The 10,845-nt window shown below is 44.6% G+C and overlaps 1 protein-coding gene across 1 annotated transcript in view; it reads left to right on the top strand.

The window, feature by feature from the left end:
* LOC119440633 (arg8-vasotocin receptor) overlaps positions 1-2,268 on the top strand; it is a 37,365-nt gene extending 35,097 nt beyond the window's left edge. Inside the window, exon 3 of the mRNA XM_037705526.2 lies at positions 1,312-2,268. Within this exon, the coding sequence (XP_037561454.1) occupies positions 1,312-1,695 (384 nt within the window). The 3' untranslated portion in view covers positions 1,696-2,268. The remainder of the gene's footprint in view (positions 1-1,311) is intronic.
* The last annotated feature ends 8,577 nt before the right edge of the window (positions 2,269-10,845 follow it).

The raw sequence follows: 10,845 nt of genomic DNA on the forward strand, positions 1-10,845 counted from the left end.
TAGCTTAACACGAAGCCTTGCGCAGGCGAATCTAAAATTACACACGTAAAAAATTACATTTCGCAGTTGCCACGTCTGCTTCGAAGTAAATTAATACAAAGTTAGTTAGGGAATCTTGTCATTTAGCTCTCTGGACATTGCAATTTCTCGAGCAGTTAATTGTGTGACTTACTAAATATACGTTGTTCGCACGGAAGAAGAAAAAATACGGCATATACAATAACCACGCAACATAGTAGTTACATTAAAGTCTCGGGTCTAGTCTGGGGCTCTGTAACCAGTGCTCAACAGCTCTCTTAGGTGTCACAAAATGCGCACAAAACAGCACCTTCCGATAGACAGCATTTGCCTTCCGATGACTGAAATCGATAGAGGCGCAGCCTTCCACTGTTGCAGTAGACAGGGTAGTCGTAAAATAAATGCTACAATGTCTCAAGCACGTGACAGTATTCACAGTTCAGGCGGTCCTCACGGCCGATTAGATGTCCGTAACGTGGAATGAAGGCGAGGTCAAGGCGAAGTTACTGGCCGTGGTGGCGTAATGGCTTTGACGTTGCGCTGCGAAGCCTAATGTCGCGGGATCAAATCCCGGCTGCGGCTGCAGAATTTCGATGGGAGCGAGATTCAAAAAAGGCCCGTGTACCATGCAATAGGTGCATGTTAAGGAACACCAGATGGTCAAACTATTCCGGAGCCCCACACTACGGCATGCCTCATAACCAAATTGTTGTTTCGGTGCGTAAAACCACAGAGTTTCATTTTATTAAATTCATGGTGAAGTCAATGATGCATGCTTATTTGGCATCGCTTGACTTTAGCTGGGAGGCGATTAGTCCTGTCACGGTCTATCTCTCAAAAGCGCATATATGACAATGGTGTGGTTGAGTCCAGTTCGGAAATGCCATGACATGTCCATAGCAGGTGATGAGTTGTGGCTGGCTCATCAGTGTCCGAAGTGCCGCAGGTTGGTACCAGCGATTTTTTTATTCATCAGCCTTTGATAGCGGGCCTGGCCCTCCTCCAGATAAGCTGATGGTAGAGTGCGACGCGATCCCGTCGGGAAAGCCCTTGGGAGAGGGCAGTGTACTAGTTTGGCAGTCTAAATCGTTTGCTAGCTGACCGATGCATTTGTACTTTCTAAAGAACTTTTGAGCGAATTCATCTTCAAAGTAAAATGCGAGAAATTTCATATCGTGTCCTTACTATCCCTATTAGAAACGTTGTCATCATGCTTAGTGTGCTTGAGACCGTCTGTAGTGGCGCTTGTTGCACTGTTCTGACCGCATCCTCGCACTTCATTTTTTCGTGCAGGTTAAGACGCTCAAGCTGACCGCCGTCGTGTTCGGTGCCTTCCTCGTGACCAATGTGCCCTATATGGTCCAGGAGGTCATTCTGGCGTTCGGAAACCCTGATATTCTGAACGCGAACGTGGTAGCTTTGTCCGGCGTCATTTCGGCTTCGAACAGCGCCATCAACCCGTACATCTTCCTGTACTTCCAGAAGAGCCAAGGAAGTAGAAGACCAGGCTTGTTGGGGTCTTTTCTAAAAGGTCTCCCGTGCTGTCACCGCCGGATCGCACGTGTAGACAATGGCACCCCGAAGACGGCAACAGTGACCGTCACTTACTCTGGTCGCCACTCACGGACGGTCACTACAGTGAACTCTGAATCGTACTCGGGCCAAAGTCAGCCATGAAGACATTCTTTTCACGCGTAAATGCCGACAACCTGCTGCACTGTGCCTGTGCTCAATCAGTGTCTCCGGAAAGGCGCTATACTGATACCCTTTCTCGACATGCTAACATATTTATTGGAAGTTTAGTACTTTCTACAAGAAAATACGGAGGGTTATTCCTTTATTTGTAAATATTTCACTATAAGAATGCGATGGGTGTCTTGAAAGGTATGCGATTACTGTGTGTATTCGTGACCACTGTGAATGTTCTCTATGTTGCCACTCTGGGCAGCATAAGCGTATGTGTTTTTGTTAAAGCGATTTACGCTCTAATTACGCTTGAACCAGGGTAGCAAGTGAATATCCTAGAAGAAATTCCGCTGATCAGGGACCATGCTTTGCCGATGTGGCTCAAAGCTTTTGTGGACACTATCTGCAAGAAAATGGACTGTACATTAAGTGTAAGTGCCACTTTTTCTGCAGTAATCACCAGATTCTCCGCACAGAAAACCATGAATCGTCTGTATTCGTTCGAACACTCATAAATATCTGAAAAATGATTTGTTGCTGTGGTAAAATGCAATAAAAATAAACAATTCGTCTCATACTTTTCCCTGTACTTCAACGTAGCGACACATACCCATACAATCTACGTCACATTAAGACTTAAAGAAAACACAAGAAATATGTCTGCGAGAAGATAAGCAGTTAGTATGTGGGCTTGACTTCGTAGTCCTTTCTTTTGCGCTTAGTGATTGCATGGTACTTCGTCAACTGGACAAAGAAGATTCTCTCCTATGTCACGGCTTGCACAGCAGCCACAATCTGACTGCTATGCAGGCTATAGTATTAACTTGCCGGACAAAAATAAAGTTTTTACCTACCTTCCTAAAAGCGGGCTAGTTCGTATTATAGATTTTGTAGGGTTGAAGCGAGAAAAGAAGGCAGTGACGACCAAAGCAGACACGGACAGGCACTAACTTCCAACTGACTTTTATTGAGTGATACAACGCCATTTCTTTCAGTATTGTACAAAATATTCACCAAGCCAACTTCCAAAATAATACGAGAAACACTTGACTTCAATCAATTGAGAAAACAGGCTGGCTTCAGGAAGGAATATTCTACAATAGATCGCATCCAAGTCACCAATCACGTAATCAAGAAATCTAAGGAATACAATCAACCTTTTTATATGACTTTCATAGATTAAGAAAAAAATTTGATTCCGTAGAGATACCAGCGATCGTGGAAGCGTTGCGTAATCAAGGAGTACAAGTGCATACGTGAATTCCTTGGGAAATATCTACAAAGATTCTACAGCTATTTTGATTCTCTACAAGAAAAGTAGAAAATTATCTATAAAGAGAGGGGCCAGGCAGGGAGACACAATCTCTTCAATGCTATTCCCTGCATTCTTAGAAGAAGTATTCAATCTGTTAAACTGGGAAGGCTTAGGAGTGAAGATCAACGGCGAATATCTCACCAAACTTCGGTTTGCAAATGACATTGCCCTGTTCAGCAACACTGGGGATGAATTGCAGCAAATGATTGAGGACCTTAATCAAGAACGTGCGAGAGTCGGGGTGTAGATGAATAAGCAGTAGACTCAATAACTCTATTATCAGATTATAAATGGATATAATTTCGTTAATTGCTTAATTAAGAAGCATCAGGAAGAATTAACATTACTCCATTGAGGAGCATCGGAAAAGAGCAACATTTAGTCCTTAAAGGAGTGACCGCATGGGGAGTAACAGTTCACCCATCGCAGTAACGCCTGAAAAGGACGAATGGTTCTGGCAGAACAGTTACTGCCCAAAATGAGCGACCTCGATAGCCCATTCCCTCCATTTTTTCTTAGAGTGTGGGGATGAATTGCAGCATATGATTGAGGACCTCAGCAGGGACATTGTAAATGTAGAGTTCAGGAATAATACCCAAAAGACAAAGGCAATGTTCTTCTTTCTTTCTGGGGTTTAACATGCCAAAACCAGTTCTGATTATGAGGCACGCCGTAGTGGAGGACTCCAGATTAATTTTGGCCACCTGGGGTTCTTTAACGTGCAGTACAACGTAAGCACATGGGCGTTTTTGCATTTCGCCTCCATCGTAATGCTGCCGCCGCGGCCGGGATTCGATCCCGCGATCTCGTGCTCAGCAGCGCAACGCCTAAAAGGTAATGTTCAATACCCCGGCAAGTGAACAAAAAATTCATTATTGGCACTCAGCCTTTAGAGTCTGTGCAAGAATATGTTGATCTAGTTCATTTGTTCACAGGATAGCCTGATCATTAAAATGAAATTTACAGAAGAATAAAATGGGTTAGAACGCATACGGCTGGCATTACCAAATCCTTACGGGCAACTTACCGCTATCCCTGAAAAGAAAAAGGTACAATCATTGCATTCTACCGATAGTAATATGTAGGGCAGAAACTTGGAAGTCAACGAAGAAGCTCATGAAAAACTTAAGAACCGCATAAAGTGCGATGGAACGAAAAAATGTTTGGCGTAACGTTAAGAGACCGGCAGTGAGCGGTGGGGATCAGAGAACAAACGGGCATAGCCGATATTCTAATTGACATCAAGAGAAAAAAAAAGGATGGAGCCAGAGAGGCCATGTAATGGATAGAGCAAACAACAGGTGGACAATTAGAGTTACAGAATGGCTGGCCAGGGAAGGAAATCGCAGTCGAGGATGGCAGAAAATTAGGTGGGGTGATGAAATTAGGAAATATGCAGGCGGAAGCTGGAATCAGCTAGCGCAAGACAGGGGTAATTGGAGATCGCTGGAGGAGGCCTTCGTCCTGCAATGGTCATAAAAACAGGCTGATAAAATGATGATGAAAACACCATTACATACACAGAAATTGCCAGAAAAAACATGCAAAGAAACAACCATCGAGGCATGTGAAACCCCGTACCAGGGCACTGATCAGTTTGTTAACTAAACATGCTATGATACCTTGGAGGAGCACCAGTAGCCGCGAAGGCAGCGACGCAAAAGTTAAGCGGATTTGGTCCTGACCTGTATCCGTCATTCAAGCTATTAGGTCCACCAGGGATGTGTTATTGTTTTGAACACTTATTTCAAATTTAGAAGTCATGCGTTTCACTGGGTGGATGGCAGGTCAAATGAATAAGGCAATGCAAATCAAAGCAACAAAATAGCAAGTAAATTCATACAATCAAGTCTGATCGAGGTACCGGTGGCGCTACAGTAGGCAGTAAAGAAAACTAAGAGGCACAAAAAAAGGAAATGCTTGTGTGGTTTTAATCTATATTCTGTACTATAAACATACGTGTTTTATCTCAATCACTATCTTTCCGCCTTATTGATTGGAACTACAAAATGACAGCCCGCTATCATAGCGAATGAAATGATGTACGCAGAATTCTATGTTTGCGCTGGGATCATGCGGTGATGTATTGTGAAGGGAAAATTAACAGTGGTGGTGTTTTAGAATGTATAGCTGAACATCTGCACAAAGTGGTGATACTTGGAGCCCCTTACTCTGTTAAATCAAGAATTTCTGAATCAAACACTTTCCCTTGGTATAAGTCTCATACTGCAAGTTAACATTCTTTGAGTTAGCATGCCTGTATGTTATATATTCCAACACAACTGAACTATCTGTTGATAAGACCTAAAATGCAGAGACTGGCTGAAAGGGAAGTCGTGAAACACTGACTACACAGTAACTGTATAGCGCTAAGCCGGCACCTCATCTAGGCGCTGATATTGGCATTTTGGGGGGCAAAAAAAAAGTACCATTTGGAAGACGTGGCTTTATTCGTAACAGCTAAATGAGAATAACCAATGCAGCGGGGCATTTGTTCGAGTGTTGTATTTGCAATGTCTTTATACAGAAATAATTCTTTGTTCGTAGTGCAATCTCTTCACGCGAAATAGATCATCACAACAAATACGCGAAGAGCACGAAAAAGTTTTCACTCGTAAATTTAGTAGATTTGTGGCACCAGGGGCCCAATGTATAAAATAGAAAGGTGGACTACAACATATAAGTTGATGCGAAAAACATGTTTTATACATCCCACGAATTAGAGCAGTTATGACAAGCCGTTCTACTTGTTTCGTCAGTTCTGTGATCCAGATTATTTTTTCGCCAGTATTAGCTTGTTCACAATCATGTACAATATAGTCCCCCTGAGCTCTCTTCCAAGCCTAGAAGTTAAATCTCCGATGATATAGCACGTGCACTTATATATCCATGTCTCTATTTTCCCTCTCCCCCTTCCCCTAACATTTTCACGAATAGAAAACGTTGGCGTTCGGGGGCGTCGGACTTGGGTAACCCTGGCTCCTGCTGTCACCTGGACTTTGGAATCTGCAAGTGACAAACCCTGCTACGTGTCCTAAGTGCCCGGCTCCTCTGTCTATGACATCCGTCACTTTTTGGGGTTGTGCTCGGGTATTTTGGAAATTAGATACAACCGGCTCATAGAGGACGAACTGAAGCCTAATGTTTCAGGGGACTACACCCGTTGAATAACGGACGACAAATACGTTAACTCATTGCCGCAGTATCTGCATCGAAGAGCTGTTACTTGATGCCCCCCCCCCCCCCCTGGTTCATTATTTTTTGTGCTACATATGCCTAGCGCCAAATCTCCCCCCCCCCCCAAAAAAAAAAAAAAAAAGAAAGAAAGAGAGCTCGTCCAGAATCAATTTTCCATTGTGGTCAGAGAACCAACCTTGCCTGGAATTGCGGACTCTGAATTCAAAAAGTCTTCGCTACAGTGCAGAAGATAGGGCTTCAAAACTTGAAAAGGGAAAGCGTTTTATCGCTTCGGTACACACGCAGACCTCCACTTTGCACCCAGGCACGAAGTCACTACTGGTGCGAACAGACACATCTATAGCCACATCGACCCGTATAAACCGGGCAATGTTCTCTTGGAGAGATATGTCTGATGATAAGAGCGCGCTTCACTGAACCAAACGCCTACCCATCTAGCCGCAGCAACAAGTCATGGGTTTGTCAGTGACGTAGCGCTTCATTTCTCCTGACAGCTAACCGAGCTGAAGGGCGTCTTTTTAACCGCCTCTGCGAGTGAGGAAGCATGTAGGCCACGTAGCGCTCTTTTTCTTCTTTTTCTTCGAGAGCAGCAGAAATAGCGCGACATTAAGTGCGTCTGTTCCGTCATTCGCACGGGATAGCCGGCTTTCCTTCAAAACTTCGTGCAACAAAGGATACCCAAATACATTTCGTAAGGTTTTTCGATTAAATTGAATAACGCCAACTGTTTTTGACGTTTAAAAACTAAGTCGTGAGGTTTAACGGTTCGAATTTGCACAGTGGGCTATCAGGAACGCCGCAGTGACGCACTCCAGACAGATAAATTTTGACCATCTGGGGTTTCGTTATCATGCACCCCATGCACGGTACGTGAACGTTTCTTTCTTTTTTTATAAAAAATAAATAAAATCTCATACATTCCAACTTGCCTTGAGGGCGAGTGAGGAGGCACTTACAAAACAAGAGCTTAATAGTTTTATTTATTTGTGCTAACAATACCTAATTTGACTAACAATATGTTAGTTAAATTTAGCTCTTAGTTGAAAGAGAAAATCCCCTCCATTAGAGCACAGATTATTCAGTCGCTACACCCGCTCACGCCTCAATTGCATATGTTCCAGAGGTTCCTTGCATGTCGCCTTCAGAGGTCGTTGGGCTACTGTGAACAAAGACACAATGGGCCTGTGTGTGTGGGTCCAAAGAGAACTAATGGCCCGGGATTTGCCCGGGAGTTTGCAGCACGCAAACCTACATTTGGTTAAAATTCCAGACGAAGGATTTTAAACCTCCTTTTTTCATTTGCTTCCGTTTTTTTTGCTTCCTCGTGGTTGCACTTCATTTCGTGTGCGCAGGATGCATGTTTTTGAAATGTTAATTTGAATTTGTGAGTGATTTTTGCTTTAAATGCCCTGTATAAGAGCGCATGTTTACAAAATGTCGATTTTTTAAACATGATTGTCTCTTTGTAATGCCCACCTTCTATGCTCTCAACTGAGAGTGGCAGTATTGAAAATAAATAAAAAATAAGCCTCGCACAATATGATGAAGAAAAAAATTTCCAGGTACGCGTCGCAGCAGTGGTAAATTCGATTGTTCTATAAGGATGCTCTTTCTGGTATTGGTTATCTCGGCCCCCTCTTGTTAGAGCGACGACGGAAACGAAATGACCATAATCACCTAGATTATCTGCCACGGCCAGATGGCGTGAATGGCATGCCGCGTGCAATAAAGAAAAAGAAACGAACAGAAACGGGGCCAGACGGAAACCAAAATTGCATTTCCAAGCATATGTAGTCATGGTGAGTGGGCAGCACGCGAACCTACATTTGGTTAAAATTCCAGACGAAGGATTTTAAACCTCCCCATATTTCTTTCCTTTCTTTTTGTTTGTTTCTTGTTCTTGTTTTTTGTGTGTTTGTTTCTTTGTTCTTTTTTCCCGACGCCAGATTTCTCTCACAAAGAAAATTGGGCGCTGCCCAGGCTACCTACCACGCACGTTTTGTGAAGCGGCCCTCGAATCATGAAACCACGACGGACAAAAGTGGCGACGGTGGTGGCGGACAAATGATTGCGCCAACAAGAGAAAAGAAAAAATCACCGCCCGAGCACTAGATGGTTAACCAGTGAAGCTGAAACGTGCGGCCCTGGTGTTTAGCACTGGGTTAATTCCGACGATGTATTGAAGCGTTTCTCAATTATTGATTACATGTTTGGGTTTCTAGTGGAACGCAAGCGCCAATGGCGGGCGGGTGCTGCTAACCACGAGGCCAAGCTAACTCGTGATATCGAACGCATGCGACAACGGCGAGCCGAGGAGGAGGCGTTGCGGGCAGAGCAGCGTCAACGTGGCAATGGCGTGAACGCGTTCGCCGGGGCATGGAGGCTATGGCCGGGGCCAACGCTCGCTTTCGGCGGGACTTTCTCGAGCGGCACTTTTGCTTTCAGCTGCGACGAAACGACCATGTTGAAATCGCGAAGTGAAACGCAAGCGCCAATGGCGGGCGGATGCTGCTAACCACAACACCGAGCTAACTCGAGATTAGAGTATACTCTACTCGAGATATCAAACGCATGCGACAACGGCGAGCCGAGGAGACGGCGTTGCAGGCAGAGCAGCGTCAACATGGCAATGGCGGGAACGCGTTCGCCGGGGCGTTGCGCGTGCTTGGGTACGTCGCAGAGAACGACGTCACTAACGGCGCTGCCAATGGCATGCGCGCTTGGGTGCGACGTAGAGAACGACGTAACTGAGGGTGCAGTCAATGGAGACGTTTATCGAAACATGTGGCGAACGGTTTTTCGTTTCGCCTAGCCAGATACAGCTTTCGCCGTAAAAAGGAATAATGTATTCAACTTCTCAAAAATCTAGCATTGTTCCAATTTCCGCAAGACTTAAATGTTAAGAATGGTTATTTCCCTGCACGATGTCATGCGAGATATGTCTGTCGCTTCACCACACAATGCCGAAATTTATCGCAGTATTTTAAGGAAGGCCGCTTGAAAAATGCTAAATGACAAAACAGCGCTAGTACCTTTCAAGATGAGAGAAACAAAACTATAACTAAGCTTCTAGAAATAGCCAATAGAGACTTTAGTAAAACACTTTCTTCAAACAGCTTTGCTCTCTTCGCTGGTTACTCAGAAAAATGCTCTGCGTGTGCAGCGCGCCGTGAGTTTTTTCATGGAGCAAATCCTTCTAATCCTTTGTACGTAAGATCTGACACGAATGATCGCATATTTTTAAAGCATGCGATGGAAAACCTTAAAAACAACTGCTAAGCAAGAAAAAAAAACATATACCAAGCTAGAAACCAGAATCTGGATAAAAGAAACTGGAATTTTGACCTTGATAGCAAAGTATTAGAAACCTTAAGGAAAATTCTGCTGTTTCTGCGCAAGAATACCAAATGAACGCACTGAAGCTGTTAACTTCACTCCTAGGCTTGATATTTTTCTCGCCTTCTTATTGCGTGCTAGCTCTTCACCCTGGCACCCGAGGCAGATAAAGTGACCTCTAAAAACCGCGTGCGACGGCTCGAACACGTGACATCCAATACCGGGCGCGCTAGGAAGACGACACCCATAAAGCCACCAGCCATCTCGGCTCGCCCTCGCATGTATGCCCTCTCACTCGCATCAGACCACGTGACCTCCAACGCACGGCACGGCCGAGTGGGCTCGGTGGCCTGGACAACGCATGCGCCTCACTCTCTGCACAGCCTGGCAGCAGCGATGCCGACGGCGGCACCAAGTGCGACATCACAATAAAACGCATGAAAGCATTAATGATGGATAAAGATTGCGCTGCTTTTACTCCATGAATGGCATAAAGCACAACTGAAAATTTTGCTCATAGACCAGAAACAAAGACATTTCACTACGACAGTTCGTGCTTGTACCCCTATACTTATGCCCCTGTGCTTGTACCCCAAAAATTATGGGGTTTTACCTGCCAAAACCACGATCTAATTATGAGGAACGCCGTAGTGGGGGACTCCGGAAATTTAGACCACCTGGGATTCCTAAACGTGCACGTAAATTTAAGTACACGGGTGTTCTCGCATTTCGCCCCCATCGAAATGCGGCAGCCGTGGGTGGGATTCGATCCCGCGACCTCGTGCTCAGCAGCCCAACACCATAGCCACTGAGCAACCACGGCGGGTTGCTTGTACCCCAGGCCCTTTCCTGGGTTGAAACCACGTCATTTGTAACGAAAACCATGATACCTGGCATGTCCTAGCACATTCTTACACGAACAATACCAGTGTCTTCCCTCAGTTACAATTACCATACTCTTAACTTATGGAAGGCAAAACCCGGCAGTAGCAGTGGCGATGGACGAACGAACGGACGCATTCTCTGATCAGTTCTTCTATATGTTTCCTGGAAATCAGTGGCTAAATATTTCTCCGTTTTATGCGCTGTTGATGTTGTTCTTTTGTTTGTTTCAATGAAAAGTTAATCTTTCATACTACAGATCTACATGGGCTTTGAGGAGGCTGAAGCACAAATAAGAAATTATCGCCCGAGAATAGAGTCTTGGTGAAAGAAAATATAAAAAGTTGACGACGCAACTGCAATTCATCTAGCGGAATCACAAGAAACGTCTACTGTTCAAAGTCATCTCT

Source organism: Dermacentor silvarum, chromosome 2, assembly GCF_013339745.2.
Source record: "Dermacentor silvarum isolate Dsil-2018 chromosome 2, BIME_Dsil_1.4, whole genome shotgun sequence".
Taxonomy (NCBI): Eukaryota; Metazoa; Arthropoda; class Arachnida; order Ixodida; family Ixodidae; genus Dermacentor; species Dermacentor silvarum.